The sequence below is a fragment of the Hyla sarda genome, chromosome 10, assembly GCF_029499605.1.
Source record: "Hyla sarda isolate aHylSar1 chromosome 10, aHylSar1.hap1, whole genome shotgun sequence".
NCBI lineage: Eukaryota > Metazoa > Chordata > Amphibia > Anura > Hylidae > Hyla > Hyla sarda.
The window spans coordinates 71,062,351-71,082,838 of NC_079198.1; the positions used below are offsets into that span (position 1 = coordinate 71,062,351).

The following is a 20,488-nucleotide window of genomic DNA, read 5'->3' on the forward strand; positions in this document are numbered from 1 at the left end:
ATAGGAAAATTTTGACATGTCAAGAAGTTCAGAGCAGTCAGGGTCTGGGTGCCAAGATGCACACAGATCACTAGAATGAGGGGGGGGGGGGGGGGAAGCGTTTTTCTCCCAGTCGCTCTCCTCGCTGCAGGAGAAAGGCTGTACAGACTTTATATAGAATCTGTGATGTGCATTAAGGCAGGGAGAGAAATGCATAGCTAAGCACTTCTTCCCAATCATTTGGGCAATTGGCGAGGGTCTCTACATTGAAACACTGGCTGATCAAAACTTTGAAATCCCTCTCTGACATGCAAAAAAAATTTTTGTTCTGTTTTTTGAATGACAGTAACACTAAGTTTACAAGACTTTACTTCATGTCACTTACATTTACAAGAGAAGTCTACTGATTTTACAAACCTGTTGCTGGAGGAGTTGAATGTGCGGGTGGAGGGGACTCCGGGTCAGCAGGAGATTTGGGTTTTGGGGCTGGAATAATTTTCTTCATTAGTGGTGGCTGGACAGCCAGGCTATTCTCCCTCTCCTGCCACTGGGCATAGTTGTGGTCCAGGGATGGTGGCAGTACTGCATTTGGTAACATGCTGCTACTGGGAGGGAAAAAAATTACAAAGCATTTTTATATTGACCACAATAAAGCACATTTTAATGGTAATCTGCACTTAAATACAAAATATTCCTTGGCATTTTCATGTTACGAATAATTATCTATATTCTATAAAATGTTATCTGGTCTAGTTGGACAATGAGCAAACTTTCCTATAGGCCAGACACATCTGCTTAACAGAGATAAGGAGATTTTTTTGTACTCACCGTAGAATCTCTCTCTCTCGTAGCCTTTATTGGGGACACCTATACTGATGGATATATGCTCTTGCCACTAAGAGGGGCAGACATTAGGGAAAAAAGTTAGCTCCTCCCTGGCAGGATATTCCCGCCCATTGGAAGTGAGGTAATCCGTTTCGTCACAAAGCAGTAGGAAAAGCCAACAAAGAAATAAGTCCGAAGGACACTAGAAAGGAATCCCGGATAAAAACTCAATAACCGGAAAAGATTATTCGGAAAAAAAAATTGAAGAAATTGGTGGGTGCAGTGTACCCCAATGTAGGCTGCGAGAAAGATTTTACGGCGGGTACAAAAAAAAATCCTCCTTTTCTTCTCGGTTGCTCTTCAATGGGGGGGGGGGGGGGGGGGGGACACCTATATTGATGGGACGTACAAAAGCAGTCCCCCCCCTAGGGTGGAAAAAACAACAAAAGAGGAATCAGTCCAGAGACCGAACCCACTCGACCATAAGGCCAGTGGACGAGATCCTGGCATAGACAACCAACGCCCACAAACTGAGCTCCCATCCATGGAGATGGACTAGAACGCCAAGGAAGAGACCATCCTATGTAGAGGCTCCACAGCCACGGTCCACAAAGACACAAGAAAAGGATGACTAGGAAGCCAGATGGGCCGGAACCATCTAGGGAGGAGGTAGGAATCAACTCCAAGGAACACAGAACAAGACAGAGGGCTAGCCTGGCTGGGAAACAAAAATGGAAAAGGGCACAACAAGGGAACCCTATCCAGAGTCAACCGATTCAAGAGAACATGGCGGAAAAAACTCCAGGGAGAGCAGCGTAAGCCTGAGCAGAAGTGAGTATGGGAGGTGGAGACCAGAAAAACACTGGAAAAAAGAAAGAAAGATGGAGACTGGCTGTGGAGAGGTCTGATGTGGAAAATCAATGACCAGAACCACTGCAAACCAAAAACCCCTGCCCCACCGCAAGCACCTGGGAGGCGAAAAGAGCTTGAGTAGCGTAATCCGGATGACCGGAACGCCCACCGCCTCGGGAGGATATTGACCCACGAAGGAGACTGAAGGAATATGGCCAAAAAGGGAGCGGAATGCCCTGAAAAGCGGCAACCCAGAGCATCAGACATGGGAACTGGAGGTTCCCGGTTCACCAGCACGACGTACATGTAAGAATAAACAGCCAAAAGGAGCGTCCCGGAACACTGGAGCAGCCGACATGGGAAATGGAGGTTCCAAAGTCGCATGGAGGACATACAACTGTGCAGTAAGTAAACACAACGTCCGCAAAGCACTCCAGGTGACAAATTTCTATGTCTAGACAAGAAGAAGTGCGGCAAAGGCCACCCCACAAATAGGATCGCGGAGGCCGCTCCACAAATAGGATTGCGGAGAATTGGGGGCAGGAGAGCTAACCTGCCTGAGACCACATCCATCATTAAGGCCCAAAGAACCAGAAAGGCCTAGAAAAGAAGGTATGCCACAGCATACTAGGATAGTGTCCAAGACAAGGAGACTAACCGGACATGAACCCCAGTTGTCTGAGCGGACCAAAGCAACATTGCGTCAGGACGGAAACGGAGGGGGAAAATAAAAGGGAAGTTTACTTCAGAAGACTGTAGTATCCGTGTAGCGCAACAGACACCGACAAGGAAGGAGGAACAAACCCCTCCAGGGAGTTTGCACCGAGGGAGGAGGAGAGCAATGGCAGGGCCCAAATAACAGAACGGTGCTAGACCGACTGTCGCCGAACCATACATGATTGCATAGACTCCTCCAACAGAGAAGAGTGCCAAGTCTGTATGAGCAGCAGTAGATAATCAAGAAACAGGAAGAGAACCATGCTGCAAATGTGCGCAGCTCAGCTGATTGCTCTCAGCAAAAAAACAAGGGCCCAGCCAGGTACCCCACACCTATGTAGAGATGGGGAAAAGGGGTGGTCACTATGAAACCCATGCCCAGACCATGCCAAGCTCCCTGATACACGTACCCCCTGTGGAAGGAGAAAGGTCAAAGTACGCCAGACACTATAGGAGCAGTGAAATGCCAACCGAAGGCAAGGGGGTACTGGGTGGACGTAGTCACCAGGAACCCTGCAACAACATATAGAGGAGCTAATTTTAGTCACCGGAGGGATCGGAATCTGGACATTGGTGCTGGGCAAAAGATACAAAGACATGACTACGAATGGAAGTAAGAAGCATGCGCACACACAGCAACCAAAGCGTTGAGGGGAACACCTCAACGTGGTGTAACCCTGAACCAGAAGGGAGTCAACAGAGCCATCCTGGTCATTTCCTAAGGCAACAGAGCAGGCATCTGAACCCAGGAAAGATACCTGGAGGATAAAGGGGGGGCTCTGAACCAACTGTGTTTCCCTATCATGCCCCACACCATAACAGAGGTGATCAACCACCGTAAACCTGTGGAAACAAAATCACAGGAAGGCCCGAGGAACACCACAGAAGGGAAAGAGGACTCTACACATGCGGAGTGGCCTAGCATATGTAGGGACACAGACAAGGTTACCGCACGATAGTAGAGTGGTACCAAGAATGCAGACGCAAAAGAAACCGCAGACATTTAAAAGTCCGGCAGCATGGTGTCACAACCACGCCCCAAGCAGACCAACGTTGCACCCTTAGAAAGGGGAATAGAGAGTGCTGCCATCTCTGTGAAAGTCCATGGAACCTGCAGGAAACGCCCATACCCCATCTCTTAATGGTGCGACACACCAGGACTGCTGTAGCAGATGCAAGGGACTGTAACCGCGGGAGTGGCACGAATGGGGAAGGTGACCTGGCGGAGTAGAAAACCATGAGAACACAGTCTGGCTATCTGGCATGGGGACCATGGCAACACTGGGTGCTGCAGACAGAACCACACACAGAAAGTGGGTTACCAGCCTTCAGCCAAGAGAGCAGCAGACATGTAGGGAGGAACCTGGTAAAGGAGAGAACCCTGCAAACCAGTATGTGGTGTATTGTATAGGGCCCATGGAGTAACATGGGGAGACTCACTCGTCACTACACCTTGGCAGTAGATAACTTAACTACCATCCACGGTGTGGGAAGTGTGTGGTAGTAGACTCATGTAGCAAAAGACCATGCAGACAATCCTCTGGCTGACTGATATAGGATTCCTGAACGCTCAGGGTCACTCCATCGAACCCCCATACCGAAAGTGGGGTATTGCAGTACCACCGAACTAACGAGCAACCTGGCGGTGTAAAAGACCCAGCAGACCAAAGTCTGGCTTTACTGACATCAGTCCCGAGTACCTGCAGGGACCCTCATCCAGAGTCCTTACACGTGCAGACGACAGTCTGGCTGAACAAGTACACCTCGGATAAAAGGGATAGACAGCCAGATAGGCGATCACTGTTCCCCATTGTTGCATGTGGGAGGGAAGGGAGGCATAGGAGCTTTAGATAGTATCCCCGCCACCTTGGGAGATCGAGGGAGGCTTAGAAGCCGTGGTATGCATCCCTGTACCCCATCTAGGTTCCATATGACACACACACTGGGACACATCTTCGTACACCTTGCACAGCAAAGGGGTACTGGAACTCCAGCCCAGATACACCAGCTGTGTGTTGAGTGACAGGTGGCTGAGGAGACCAAGCAGACCACTGTCTGGCTTACCGGTATGGGTCCATAGTATCCAACGGGTCACTCCTTTGGACACCTTGCACAGCAGTAAGGTACCAGAACTCCAGCCGCAGATACAGCAGCTGTGTGATGAGTGACAGGCAGTGGAGAAAACCACGCAGACCACTGTCTGTCTTATTGGTATGGGTCAATAGTAGACAATGGTCACTCCGTCTGACACCTTGCATCAGCAGTGGGGTACAGGAGTGCCAGCCGCGGACACAGCAGCTGAGAGATGCGTTACAGGCGAGACTACTGTCCGGCATATCAACCTCAGGACCAAATTATGCCCAGGCAGTGATACTTCCATGGAGACCTCACACTAGACGGGAGGATGCGGAGCACTAGCCGCGGATGCGGAAGCCTATGGAGGAGGGAATCATATTGTATGACACGCCAGAACACCCCCATGATGGGTGACCGGGGGACCTGACAGAGTGTCCTTAGCGTCCGCCAGGAACTAAAAAAAAATAAATAAATAAAAAAACTCTTGCAAGGGCACCCAACCAGTGTCTTGCCTTGGTATGAAGGGACTGGAATTCGGCCGTGGACACGACAGGCAAGACGTTGCATGGTACTCACTGAAAATATCCCTAATAGTTTCCAAGGGATCGAGAAATCCCTCGCAATAACCCGCCACGTCGGTGCGCATACGTTCCTGACAGAGTGACAACCCTGCAGAAAATGGATATGCCAGAAGCATACCTCAACTGACAATGTAAATAGTCTAAAAGCCACCTTACAGTGTGACTGAAGGAATAAAGCAGCCCCCCGATAAAATTATTGTTTTTATCTGCAGATATTAAACAGATAAAAACAGATGTGACTCAAGGGGAACTCAAGAAGCAATGAAAAATCCAGGGCACAATACAATTGATGGCCACAAGAGGGCGCCAGACACCACCAAATGGAGCCGAGTCCGGTCGGCCATGTGGGACCGGAGACCCGCTGCCTGCAGTTGAAGGTCTCTGGTCAGCCTATAAGAACGTGGACAGGACATTGCGCCTGGCCACAGCAGATAGGAGTAAACGGGCTGGTGTGCCCGCACTGAGAACGCGGTCAGCCGTAGGACCAGAGACCTGCTGTCCGCAGCTGTGGGTCTCTAGTCAGCCTAATAAAGAACGCGGCGAGGACACTGCGCCTGACCGCACAAAAAGGTTGTAAGTCGGCAGATAACGCCCCAACCGGGGAAGCGGACTGCTGCGTGCGACAGGAGACCCGCTGCCCCAGAGACGGAAAATGGGGCGGCAGCATAGATTCTCCAGCCGGTAGTGAAGAAGATGTGGCAAGGGAACTGTGCCTGGCCGCAATACATGTGGGATAGAAATGTGTGGTCCGAAGAGGGGGGAGGGAAGGTCCACCAGACTGTCCCTTCCAGAATGGCGCCGGAGGCCATAAGGGGTCCGGCCCAGTACAGCCACGTGTAATGGCGGCTGAGGAGCTGGGCACATCAGAGAAAGGGGACCCCTGGATGAGCAAGAGGGAGGGAAAGGGGGAAGGGGGGTTGTAGTACATACTCACCCACCGCTCCATCTTCTCATACCATGAAGTCTTCAACCAGCTTATGGCCACGCTGCATACCAGGCTAATATAGCAAGGCGAGCAGGGGCAAGTGGGGGACCTGGACCTAGGGTACAACCTCCAAGCGTTGGCGATAAGGGGTTGACGGCCCATACTCTTATGTTCCGTGTCCCTTTGTCGCATATGGGGGAACAGGCAGCGCCATGCTCCTGAACCCCCGACTGAAAAAGGGAAACAATAAAAACCTAACTAAACAGCCCTTACTAGAAAATAAGGTTCTGAGGAGCTCCCAGACCTGTGTCTTGCCTATTACTGACAATAGCTAAAATTGATTACCTCACTTCCAGTGGGCTGGTATATCCTGCCAGGGAAGAGCTGACTTTTTTTTTCCTAGTGTCAGCGCCTATTAGTGGCAAGAGCATATAGCCATCAGAATAGGTGTCCCCAGTGAAGAGCGACTGAGAAAAAGGTCTTTAAAACAACGTCGACATATTCCAGAATTTCAGCTTTCATCAATGTATATGAAGCAAATGCAGAATAAATTTTAAAAAATCCACCTGCCAGCAATGTACTAATATATTGTTTTGTGTAACACCCATATGTTACATTTTGTATCAAATTTGTACCTTATTCATCTAACATGTTTTATGGACAAAAACAAAAAAAACTTACTTGCTAGCAACCTTATTTGGTTCCCAAAATCTGGACTTCTTTACACTAAACCATGGAAAAACACGCTCCATTTGCTAGAAAAAAAGAAAACATGTTTCACTAAAATATCATGTTTATTTGTTCATTGTCTTAAGTATCTACTACATGCAATCAGTTACTAAAGGTGGATAGGAAATGTTTTAAGTAACAGTAGACCTGCAGGAAAACTACGCCATACAGCCATTTTTGGTGGGTGAGGCTGTAAATGTACCGTATTTTTTGCCCTATAGGACGCACCGGCGTATAAGACGCACCCAATTTATAGGTGCAAAATCTAAAAAAAAAATAAAGATTTTGAACCCAAAAGTGGTCTTCAACATGCGGACCTCCAGATGTTGCAAAACTACAACTCCCAGCATGCCCGGACAGCCGTTGGCTGTCCAGGCATGTTGGGAGTTGTAGTTTTACAACATCTGGAGGTCCGCAGATTGAAGACCACTGCATAGGAGGTAATACTCACGTGTCCCCGCCGCTCCGGACCCGTCACCGCTGCCCTGGATGTCGCTCCATAGCTGTCGCTGTGTCCCCGTCGCTCCGGAACATCTCTGCTGCCGGCCGGGTATCCTCGCTCTCCGTCGCTGCCATCACGACGTTACGCACACCGACGCACGTACGCGACGATGTGATGACGAGGAAGGAGAGCGCCGGCATACAGGGGATCCCTGATCGGAGAAGACACCGAGGAGGCAGGTATGGTCCCTCCCGGTGTCCTGTAAGCACTAACCCGGCTATTCAGTCGGGCTGTTCGGGACCGCCGCGGTGAAATCGCGGCGATCCCGAACAGCCTGACTGAAAAGCCGGGTTAGTGTCACTTTCCCTTCAGACGCGGCGGTCAGCTTTGATCGCCGCGTCTGAAGGGTTACTACAGGGCATCACCACGATCGGTGATGTCCTGTATTAGCCGCGGGTCCCGGCCGTTGATGGCCGCAGGGACCGCCGCGATAGGGGTGTATTCGTCGTATAAGACACACCGACTTTTTCCCCCCAGTTTTGGGGAAGAAAAAGTGCGTCTTCTACGGCAAAAAATACGGTATATACCACCCAAACCACGAATGGTATCTATTAAATCAATGAATGCACATAGGCGATTGTTTACTAGAGGGGAAGTTGCAAGCCCAATCCGGGGAAGTTGCAAGCCCAACATCACAGACTATCAGGTACACACAGATGATAGGGATGACTACTTCCTGCACTCTGCATTCTCAATATCTTCAAGGATATCAAACAATGTAATCACACAATGCAAGATATACAATGCTGTAATCATCGTCTCCATCACTAGTTTGTAGGGTAGATGGGATAGTATTAACCTAATAACATTTTCTCTGTAGGGGTATGTTCACATGTGCAGATTTTCTACCGATTTTGACTTCCCGAAAGAAAAAGTCAAAATCCTGAACAAATCCGCTGCAAATCTGTGTGAGCATTACCTTAGAAAGCAACATTTTCTCACCTTTGTGAAGAAGGATTTCACCATGCTGTTGGCTTTCTTCAGCTCTGGTTGCCCTCCGTCAGCATTCATAGCTGCCTGGATGATCCTCACAATGTCATCACTCATTTCCAACTACATAGAAAAACGGCTTAGATTAATCAAACAATAAATCTAAGCTAAAAAGAATTTGGCCCTTCAAGAGTCGGAACCACATCGCTAGCTGGATATAAACAGTAATGACTTTGGGGATTGTTCTGGGGCCATCACAATTCTCTGTTATTTTGTTCCTACGTGACCTTACCAGGACCACTATGTTTATGTATGAATTTTTTAGCTATGTAATTTCCTTTTGACTTGCAGTATATCTGACCATGGTGATTGAGGATATTCTTCTTTACCCTATTGTATTGGACTTCCTTTTTTTTTATCAATAAGCATATCAATAATCATGTTTAAAAAAAAAAAAAAACTACAAGAATTTAGCATCCCTGCTGACCAGCCTACTGAAGGACCCACATAGTTTGTTATTACAGCTCCTTGAGAAAGTGAACAACACTTTGCCACTATTGAAGTTAGAACTGTGGTGCACACCTATGGCTTCATCAGATTCACCCATAAATAAAAATACAAAGCCGTGGTGAATCGTTATACCAGGTATAACCACTACCAAAAGTGCAGAGGTGTATAAAGTTAACAAAGATGGGTACGTGAAGATCAATGGACAATTGGTTTTTTTTTCCGGTCAGTTGAATTATTATGAATGTGGGGGGAGGAGGTGGCGACAGGATGCCTGTGCACAGCAATGGGACAATGTGCTAGAAAGAAGCACAGCTCATGAGTCTCTGATCAAAGAAGTTAGGGCCTGCCCCTTCTAAAATTGAGCTCAGGAAAAGTGACAAATGAAGCCTACACTTGCTAATAACTGCAGGAAACAGGTGACAATGTGGTAACAAATGCTGGTATGACAAACCCAAACAGGAACTAGAATGAAAGGTACAATCTTGGGTGTTTTCCCAAACTGTATCATGTCATTACTGTATTTGACATCCTGAAGAAGGAAAGAGGGGCATCATCTCAAAACTATGGAATGATGGGACATTCGATTTAATTCAATTTTATTGAGGAGTCAGGTTTATATTCTATGGCCCTAGTAACAGCCAAGCAATATCCATACTAAACTGTCTATGCAGAGAACACATGGAGTCTCCTGACCTGCTTGGTTTTGTAAATACATGTATTCCTATAAATTAACAGTTCTGAAACGTCGTTGCACCATGCACTTACTATACCAGACAGGTCAGGAGAGGCTACAGGTTCTCTTTAAAAAAAAGATACTGAACATTGTATGGGCTGTATACAGCCATGGCAGGTGTCCTTTCCAACTTTAGCACACATTATCTCACGGTTTATAAGGCTATTTTACCCATGACGTGTTCCCTTTCAGACTTTCTTCAGACATATGGAAGTGTAAATCTGCAGCATGTGAAATAGAATTTGTTAATACTTTGAAAATAAAGGTACTGTAATCCACTGAGGATGCAAGTACAGTGTAACTTAGTTGTGCTTTTTGGTATAGAAGACTATACTTGATGTTTTTTTCCCAACCCATTTTTTATAAATATATTAGTACTATACCCAAATGGTGCAATCCTCTCTGCACTTACCACAGAGGTGTACCTTCCTAGATCCATCTTCTTCTTCACTCCCTCAAGGTCAAGTGTAGGCTGCTCATCTTGCTTGCCAACCTGAATAAGAACAGGCGGATCAGGACCCTCAGGAGAGCTTCGGGAAGGCATGTTCTCTTCTGGTTCCGGGTTTAAGTCAGGAGGTTTTGCTGACTGAGTACCAAAAAAAATATATATATGTTACAGTTAAAACTAGTTTTTAGTTAAAACTAGTTTTCCCTAGTGAAAACTAGTTTTGACTAAACGCCTTTGTAAAAACTAGTATGGACTGCTTTTCCTCAGTGAAAAATAGATTTGACTGAATGGCTTTGTGAAAACTAGAATTGACTGCTAGAATGGACTGCTCATCCCCAGTGAAAACTAGTTTTGACTGAACACCTTGTGAAAACTAGAATTGACTGCTTTTTCCTAGTTAAAAAAAAAGGTTTTTACTAAACTCCTATGTTGAAACACCAGTTTTTACTAAACGCTGTCTTACAAACTAGAATATTTACTGAACGCCTTCGTACAAACTAGAATTTACTGCTAATCAAAAACTGAATGCCAACTGAAACTGGTTTAAGGTAGAGAAAAGTAGTTTTAACAAAATGATTCAGTTCAATCTGTTTCCACAGAGGTCAAAGTTCATCTAGCTCACACGTGGTGCTTGAGAATGATTCTTATTGATTGTGAGACATCGCCTGACTCGTGGTGGGTTGACCATGAGTACAAGGGTATCCAAAGGATAGGGTATAAGATGTCTGATCGCGGGGACCCCCTCGATCTCTCCTGCTGCACCCCCGTACATCAGCAGCTTGGAGCTATGTTTGCTCCGTGGCTGATGAGGGGCGATACAGGGGACGGGGTGTTGTGACAACATGGTCCCGTCTCCTCAATGCAAGCCGATACCCCATCCCCTGTATTGCCCGTCATCAGTCATGGAGCAAACATAGCTCCAAGCTGCTGATGTACAGGGGTGCAGCAGGAGAGATCGCAGGGGCCCCCAGCAGCGGCTCCATCGGGATCAGACATCTTATCCCCTTCAGTAAAGAACTGAGAACACCCCCTTTTTCCCATAAAAAACAAACAAAAAACTGTTGCATAACATTTAAAATAGTATAAAAATTGGCGAGTACTTAAAAAAAGTATAGGTACTTATACTCTGTCTTAAAATGTTTTTTTTTTTTTTTTTTTTTTTTAAAAGGTATCGGGACATCCCTAATAATCAGATTTATTTGGCATGACTATCGCTCTATGACTATCGCTCTAACAAGTAGAGAATTTCAGCAAAAAAAAAAAGTAAATTCTTGTTTTCACAAAGGCATAAATACTAGCTTGTACAACCGCGTTTTGTAAAAACTGGTGTTTCAATAAAAGCATTCAATAAAAAAATGTTTTAACAAGAAAAAAAGCAGTCAATTCTAGTTTTCACAGGGCGTTCAGTCAAAACTAATTTTCACTGGGAAAAAGCATTCCATTCTAGCAGTCAATTCTAGTTTTCACAAAGGCATTTAGTCAAAACTAGTGTTCACTAGGGAAAACTAGTTTTAACAAAAAAATAGTTTCAACTGTAACATATACATATATATTTTCCCTTAATATTCTTATAACAAACCACATCAATTGTAATCATAAAAAGCAAATCTTAAACAAAAGGCTACCAAATAAAAATATAAAGTACTAGTTTGTTTAAGTAGATGGTATTCTACACAGATAGAAAATAACTGTCATACATAGATGGACAACTTTGCTCACCTGTCTGTAACGTAGAAGATGGCTCGATGTGCGGGAATTCAGCAGAGCGTTTAGTACATATTTAAGAGAAGCCTGTAACTCGTTTGTTAATGCCAACCTCCACTCTGCAGGGTGGTGATCAGTGCAATTAATACACGTGTAGGCCACACTTTCTGGCAAATTTGAAAGGATCTCATACATTTCATCTGAAGAAAACAAAACATTTGTATGAATCTGCATAGGCCAGGTCTAAAAATATTACAGAAGATACTATGAAGAATCACCTTAAAACACTGTGCAATGTCACATATAATCCTATCACTGTAAGTCTTAGATAAGGATAAACAAAGATTGGGCATGTCAATATAGCATTATCACTAAACCGTGAACCCTTACTAAAACTTAACATTTACTGGATTGGTTCTTCATTGAGCCCATTCTTTTTACCAAATGTTTATTGTTGCTTTCTTAGCAAGGCACCTTATGCAGATATCAATATGCTATCTAGCTTTAACAATTATGGACTTCTAAAGTCCTGGATTTTGTCCCCTAATGAAGCCCTTGATTGTACACGGTGAAACCCATTGGGACAGTTTTGCATTAAGAGCAGTGTTTCTCAAGCGCGGTCCTCAAGACCCCTCCCAACAGGTCATGTTTGCGGATTTCCTTAGCCTTACTGGCCTTATTTATATTACCTGTGAAAGACTAAGAAAATCCAGAAAACATGACCTGTTGGGTGGTCTTGAGGACCGCACTTGAGAAACACTGATTTAGAGGAATTTGTTGGGGTTACATGATTATACACTGTAGCAGCAAACAAACTGAAGCAAGATCATGGAAACAAGGAGATTTTTTATACTTACCATAAAATCTTTTTCTCAGAAGCTCCATTGGGGGACACAGGAACCGTGGGTATATCTTGCTGCCACTAGGAGGCTGACATTAGGCATACAAAAAAGAAGTCGGCCCCTCCCAGCAGGGTATACCCCACTTACTGCCTTAGAGACACTCAGTTTTAGTCCCAAAGCAATAGGAGGAACCGAAAAATACAGAGTCCGGAGGGCGCCCAGTCAAACAACGAACCAACAGACTGACAGGCGACCAACTCTCAGATCACAACTAACAACACAGGGTGGGAGCTGTGTCCCCCAATGGAGCTTCTGAGAAAAAGATTTTACGGTAAGTGTAAAAAATCTCCTTTTCTCATTCAGCTCCATTGGGGGACACAGGAACCGTGGGACATACCAAAGCAGTCCCCGGGGGTGAGAAAACCATGTAACCCAGAATCAAGTGGACGGCAGAGCCACCACTGCCTGCAAAACCTTACGCCCTAAAGACCCGTGGGCGGATGCAGAAGTGTGCACTTGGTAAACTTTGGTGAACACGTGCACCGAAGACCAAGTAGCCGCCTTACAAACATGTAGGGCCGAAGCCCAAGAGGCGGAGTGGAGTGAGCCGTAACCCGGAAGGGAGGATCCTTCCCCTTGGAACGGTATGCTACAGAATGGCGGACCGGATCCATCTGGAGATGGTGGCCTTAGAAGCCAGAAAACCTTTGCGTCGGCCCTCCGGAAGGACAAACAGCGACTCCGACCATCGGAAAGAAGAGGTGGCCTTGAGGTAAACTCGTAAGGCTCGTATCACATCCAGATTGTGGAGAGAACGCTCCTTAGGATGAGACGGAGCAGGGCATAAGGAAGGGAGAACAATATCCTCGTTCAGATGAAAGGACGAAACCACCTTCAGTTGAAAGGAAGGAACCGGCCGAAGTACTGCAATGTCTTGATGAAGAATTAGGAAGGGAGGTTGACCAGAAGAGCTGCCAATTCCGACACCAGATGGATTGAGGTCACAGCTACCAAAAGGACGACCTTTCTGGAAGGAAATGGAGAGAAACATCGCGGATAGGCTCGAACGGAACGGATTTCAAGGCATTCAGGACCACATTTAAGTCCCAAGGGGGAGTAGGAGACCTGTAGGGGGGAATCTTGTGAGCTACTCCTTGGAGGAAGGTGTGAACCGATGAGTCAGAAGCCAGAGGCCACTGAAAAGAATAGACAGCGCCGACACTTGACCCTTGAGGGAACTAAGAGCCAGGAGCGTCTCAAGACCCAACTGCAGAAACGCCAGAAGGTTCGGCAGGGAAAAGCGAACCGGGGAAAGAGAGCGGGCCTCACCGAAAATAAGCCCGCCAAGTCCTATGGTAGATCCTAGCCGAGGATGGCTTACGCGCCCTGAGCATAGTGCGAATAACCCCAGATGGGAAACAGTGAGCCGTCAACACCACGGTTTCAACCGCCACGCCGTCAAACGCAGCGGCTGTGAATTGGGGTGGCTTCTGAGACAGAAGGTCGAGGCGATCTGGCAGTCGGAAAGGAACGTCCTCCACGAGCCGCACTACGTCGGCGTACCAAGATCAGCGGGGCCAATCCGGAGCCACTAGGATGGCCGATACGCCTTCTGCCTTGAGTTTCCTGAGCACTCAGGGAAGGAGGGGAATTGGCAGAAACAGGTACGGGAGGCTGAACCGAGACCAGGGAATGACAAGGGCGTCCGCGGCCAGAGCCAGAGGATCTCCAGAATTTGCCACGAAGCTTGGAACCTGCCGGTTTAAGAGGGACGCAAAGAGGTCCACGTCCGGAATCCCCCAACAACAACAAATGGACTCAAACACCTCAAGGTGAAGGGACCACTCCCCTGGATCGGGGGAGGAGCGACTTAGAAAGTCCGCCTCCCAATTGTCCACCCCCGGAATGTGGATTGCTGATCTGGAGGGAACCATGCGTTCCGCCCAGGTCAAAATCTTGGACACCTCGGTCATGGTGGCACTGCTGCGAGTGCCCCCTTGGCGGCTGAGATACGCCACGGCCATGGCGTTGTCCGACTGAATGCGAACCGGGCGACCCCGAAGAAGAGACTCCCAGTGTCGGAGACAAAGGAATATCGCCCGGATCTCCAGGACATTGATAGGAAGCCTGGCTTCCCGAGGTGACCACCGGCCCTGGACCGTCCGGTCCAGGAGGACACCCCCTCAACCGAGGAGGCTCACATCCGTTGTTATAACCAGCCAGTTCAACGGTAGAAACGAGCGGCCGCTCTGAAGGAGGGGAGAGTGTAACCACCAAGAAGAGACTGGCGAGCCGAGGTGGGCAGACGAATCCAAGGACAGGGGGGATCCGTCCCACAGAGACAGAATAGCCCACTGAAGCAGACGGCAACGGAACTGTCAAACGGAACCGACTTATGGCCGCCACCATCCTGCCCAGCACCGCCTGACAGCAGAGCACTCCGCTTGTCCTGAGGGAGGAAGATTCGGGCACTCCTGGTATCGAACCGGAGGCCCAGAAGACCAGAGACCGGGAGGGAGAAAGGTTGGATTTCTCCTCGTTGATCAGCCACCCGAAGCTGGTTAGGGTCAGCAGGGTGATGCGGAGACTCTCCTCGTTCTGGATCCGGGAAGGGGCTTGATAAGCAGGTCGTCCAGGTAAGGCAGGACAGACACCCCCCGGGACCAGAGAATTGCCATGACAGCCGCCAGGAGCGTGGTAAAAACCTGGGGGGCAGTGGCCAGGCCGAAGGGCAGAGCCACAAATTGAAAGTGACCCTGGGGACGGCAAAGCGGAGGAAACGTTGATGAGGAGGAAAAATCGGAATGTGTAGATACGCATCCCGAATGTCCACTAAAGACAGGAATTCGCCGAGATCCATGGATGCCACGATCGACCTTAGTGACTCCATACGGAAGTGGTGAAGGCGAAGATGCCGGTTGAGGAGTTTCAGGTCAAAAATCGGACGGACTGAATCCTCCTTTTGGGCACAACGAAGAGGTTTGAATAGAAACCCCTGAAACGGTCCTGAGGTGGAACGGGCACAATAACACCCTGTAGCAGCAGAGTGCAAATGGCAGAATGAAAACCTGCGGCCAGTGTAGGTGAACGAGGAGGCCGGGATTGAAAAAACGATCCCAGGGAAAAGAAGCGGACTCGATTCGGTAACAGTTGGAGATGACATCCCGAACCCAAGAGTCCTGGACTTGAGCCAACCAGACGTTCCGAAAAAGTAGTAAACGACCGCCCACCCGAGACGGAGTCCCAGGTGGGGGCGCCTCTTCAGGTCGAGGCAGGTTTGCGGGTTCCTGATTTAGCGGGAAATCTATTGGAACGGTTACCCTGCTTCCAGGAGGAGCGAAGTTTGAAGGACCGGCCCTGCCTACCTTACGAGGAGCTCGATTTATCCTGGCGCCCCTGACCCAGGGGGCGAAAGGACCGAAAGGAGGTTGACTTCCGAAAACCCCCACGAGCCGCAGTGCGGCGAGCCTTGTTCTGGGAGAGCAAAGAACGTTTACCTCACATAGCCTCAGAGATGAGGTCGTCTAGCCGTTTCCCAAAAAGGCGACCGCCAGTAAAGGCCATTGCCGTCAGAGATTTCTTGGAAGCCGAATCGGCGTTCCAAGCTTTGAGCCACATGGAGCGACGAATGGCGACTAGACAGCCACACAGCGAGCAGACTCCAACGAAATCTGGCATAAAATATTTACCTGCGTATGACACCTGACTAGCAATCTCAGCCAGATCATCCGGGGAGGCCCCGGACAACAGACCTTGACGAAGCTGAGAAGCCCACACCGCTAAGGCCTTCACAACCCAGGTGGAAGAGAAGACCGGAAGCAGGGAGGATCCCACTGCTTCAAATGCGTATTTGGCTAAATTCTCGACCCGCTTGTCCGCGGAATCCTTAAGGAAGTGGCATCGGATAAACGGGAGACTGGGGGGTACACAGATGGTGGATCGGTCCATTTATCGATAAGGTCCTGAGGGAATGGACACAAAGTACAGTTAGTGTTTAACCGTTTAGTGCCTTGGAAGCGCTTCTCCGGAAGCTTCCAGGCAGTCTCCAGAAGCACATCAAACTCCTTATGAGGATGGAAAACTTAGGAGAACGAGGAGTACGGGCAAAGGAAACCTCAGGAGCAGGGTCCGAGGGGTCCTGAAGAGACATCGGTCAGTTCTCCATATACCGCACTCAGCAGTGGGGTATCGGAACTGCAGCCACTGGCATCTCAGCCATGAGATGTGTGATAAATAGCCGAGGAAACCATGCAGACCACTGTCTGGCTTATTGGTATGGGTCCTGAAGAGACATCGGTCAGTTCTCCACATACCACACACAGCAGTGGGGTATTGGAACTGCAGCCCCAGGCATCTCAGCCGTGAGATGTGAGATAAATGGCCTAGGAAACCATGCAGACCACTGTCTGGCTTACTGGTATGAGTCAGTGTCACCTATACCACACTCAGCAGAGGGGTATCGGAATGTAGCGACAATACATCAGTCGTGAGAGACCCCCGGAGTGGGTCCGCCTGCAGGAATGGGCGAGACATGCCATTGGACATCTCGCACAGTAGGGAGGTACCGGTGGGCCAGCTGCTAGATGAGTGACCATAGGAAACCAGGACTGCAGGCATGAAAAGTAAACCAAAAATAAGGATTGGCCATAAGAAGGCCCAGAGTACCCCAAATTTTCAGAAAAGCTGCAGAATTTTTATTTTTGAATAACGGTGCATCATTACACCAGTCCCGCAATCAATTCTCCTCAGAGGAGGAAAAAACAGATAGCGGGCAGCCTCGGAAGTGGCGGCGGCGGCAAGGAGCAGTACGCCGGAAGAATCTGCAAAACCGCATAGCCCGAGGCTAATAGCCAGAACAGCAGCCCAAACAGGGGAAGCTCCCGCAGGGCCGCAGCTTCGGGAGGCCAGCGAGCAAAGCGACGACGCCTCCCGAAAAGGTGAAGGGGGCAGAGCTACACTCCGCCGAAAGGCCCCGCTAGGACATTGAAAACAAAACAGCCCGAACAGGAGAAGCTCCAGTCGGGCTGCAGCTTCGGGAGGCCGGTGCGCGAAGCATGAAGTCCGCAGCCGTCTCCCAGTGAGGACGGCTGCTGGAATCAGCGGCCTGGTCCCGGCCGAACACGCCGCCCCGACAGAAGAGCCGGCAGCCACCTCCACTGCGGGAACGGCTGCCGGATAGTTAACTGGACGCTGCAATGCCGTCCGGGGGGGCCTGCAGCTGACTCACCATGTGTGAGGAACTGCAGCCCGCAGTAAACATACAGAGAACAGACCATCCAAGGAAAGGTCCCCTTCACTGTCCTTACCCCACATCATAAGGGGACCCCCCCCCCCCCCCAAAAAAAAGACTTGTTCCCCCTTGGGGTAGCCCTAGATAGAGAGGGGAGAGGGGTAAGGGGTGTAGGGAAAACTTACCTGAACATGGAGGTATACTTACCTACTGAGAAGGTCTGTCCCCAGCAGTCTTTGCCAGACTAGGCCTGCTGCATCATGCCAGGCTTCTTTAAGCGGGGCGAGCAGAGGCAATAGGTGACCCGGACCCAAGGTACAACCTGGCACTGGCCGGTGGCGAGGAAGGGTTAACGGACCATACAGTATGGAACCGTGCCCTTCAGTCGCATGTGGGGAAACAGGTAGCGCCATGCTCCTGTCGCCCCAACCTAGAAAAAATAACAAAGAAGAAAAAGACTAAACACTAACTCTAAAAAGCTATAAAAAGACCAGGCCTGGAGCAATCCAGGCCCGTGTTGCCTCCTATGACACTAAGCTAAAACTGAGTGTCTCTAAGGCAGTAGGTGGGATATACCCTGCTGGGAGGGGCCAAATTATTTTTTGTATGCCTATGTCAGCCTCCTAGTGGCAGTAAGATATACCCACGGTTCCTGTGTCCCCCAATGGAGCTGAATGAGAAAGTGGTATTTATCAATGGAATGAAAATCATGCCACACTAAAAGCAAGAGCAAAACAACTGTGGTGCTCTGCAAAGGAACATCTTCTTGATTTCCTTATGAAAAATCTAGGTCTAGGGCCAGATACACCTCCCATGTATGAAAAGGAAAACTAAGAGGCTTAACCCCTTAGGTACTCAGCCCATTTTCATCTTAAAGGGGTACTCCCACGCTAGACATCTTATCCCCTATCCAAAGGATAGGGGATAAGGATGTCTGATCTCGGGGGTCCAGCCGCTGGGGACCCCCACAGTATTGCTTGCGGCACCCACCTGTTTGTGTGGAAGCGCTGGAGGGTCTGAGTCGCGACTACGGGAACGGAAGTCAGTGACGGAGGGACCCCCGAGAGCAGACATCTTATCCCCTATCCTTTGGATAGGGGATATGATGTCTATGATGGGAGTACCCCTTTAAGGACTCAGCCCTATTTTGCAATTCTGACCACTGTCACTTTAAGCATTAAATAACTCTTGGATGCTTTTACCTTTTATTGTGATTCAGAGACAGTTTTTTCTTGACATATTCTACTTTAACATAGTGGTACATTTTTGTCGTTACTTGCATCCTTTCTTGGTGAAAACCCCCAAAATTTCATGAAAATTTAGAAAAAATTTCATTTTTCTAACTTTTAAACTCTCTGCTTGTAAAGGAAAATGGATATTGCATTGATATTATATATTGATTCACAAATACAGTATGTCAATGTTCGCATCATAAAGTTGACATGTTTTTACTTTTTGAAGACAATAGAGGGCTTTAAAGTATAGCAGCAAGTTTCCAAATTTTCATGAAAATGTCAACATTTTCAAGGACCAATTAAGTTTGAAGTGGATTTGAGGGGCCCTTCTGTGAGAAATACTCCATAAATGACCTCATTATAGAAACTAAACCCCTCAAAGTATTCAAAATGACATTCAGAAAGTCTGCATTTTTACACGAAGATGTTCTTGTAGCCACATTTTTTTCATTTTTAAAAGTGGTATAAGGAGAAAATGGACCTGAAAATTTGAAGCCCAATTTCTCTCGATTAAGAAGACGCCCCATATGTGGACATTAAGCACTCTGCTGGCGCACTACAGGTCTCAGAACAGAAGGAGCACCATTGGACTTTTGAAGAGAGAATTTTGCTGACATTGAAGTCGGGGGCCATGTGCATTTACAAACCTCCCATGGTGCCAGAACAGCAGAAACCCCCAGCATGTGACACCATTTTGGAAACTACACACCTGAACAGTGGGCCGTAAAAGTGAAAAATTAGATTTTTCGCACTATATTGATAGTGCTACCCCAAATGTTTCATTTTCACATGTGGTAATAGGGCATAAGGCCCCCAAAATTTGTAGTGCAATTTTGCCTGAAAAAGAAAATACCCCATACGTGGCTGTAAAGTGCTCTGCGGGCGCACTGCAATGCTCACAATAGAAGGAGCGCCATTGGGCTTTTGGAGTGAAAAGTTTGTTGGAATTGAAGTCGGGGCCATGTGCGTTTACCAAGGCCCCAATGTGCAAGAACAGCAGTAACCTCACACGTGACACCATTTTAGAAACTACACTCCACAAGGAACGTAACAAGGGTTCTAGTGAGTACTAAAGCTGATGAGAGACTCACCAATAGCAAACTCCCAAAGGGACATAGTCAAGGGACATAGTCCTCCCAAAATTTGGCCTCGAAGTGATTGATGACCTGCCTGATTTTGTACAGGTGTCATACGCGGGATCAGTTCCAGGGGGGGAAAGCAGACATTTCCGAATGTCCTCGAACTGGGAACGTGCCATGGCCATACTGTAGAGCGGGGTCTGGTAGAGGATGTCCCACTCCAGTACTGCCTGACCTTTGGTTTTTTAACTAGGCCTTTATGTAGCACGAGGCCCCAAAAGGTCCTCATTTCGGCTGCGCTGACTGGGAACCAGCCGCTGAGCCTAGCTAAAAAGGAGCTCGGGTTTGCGTCGACGAACTGTTGGGCGCACAGGTTCGTCTGGTCAACATCAGATTGACAAAGTTGTTACTGAAAAAAAACATAAAATAGTCAATTTCAATAAATCCGATTATGTCAATCTTGATTCCCGAGTTGCCAACAAACTCAGGAATCACGGGCTCGTGGTCCGCTGGCTCAGTACAGACAAGTTCTCTGGTACGGGGCACCAGTGAACTTGGCTGGGGGCTTGACTAGTATGAGCGCCAGGGGGA

General features: G+C 48.1%; 1 protein-coding gene across 1 annotated transcript in view; it reads right to left on the reverse strand.

Moving 5' to 3' along the window:
- The window catches only part of KMT2A (lysine methyltransferase 2A), a 156,513-nt gene that overhangs the window by 56,735 nt on the left and 79,290 nt on the right, over positions 1 to 20,488 (reverse strand). Inside the window, exons 15-19 of the mRNA XM_056543790.1 lie at positions 11,527 to 11,711; positions 9,772 to 9,945; positions 8,129 to 8,239; positions 6,637 to 6,710; positions 397 to 584 (exon numbers count right to left, since the gene is read on the reverse strand). Of these exons, the coding sequence (XP_056399765.1) occupies positions 397 to 584; positions 6,637 to 6,710; positions 8,129 to 8,239; positions 9,772 to 9,945; positions 11,527 to 11,711 (732 nt within the window). The remainder of the gene's footprint in view (positions 1 to 396; positions 585 to 6,636; positions 6,711 to 8,128; positions 8,240 to 9,771; positions 9,946 to 11,526; positions 11,712 to 20,488) is intronic.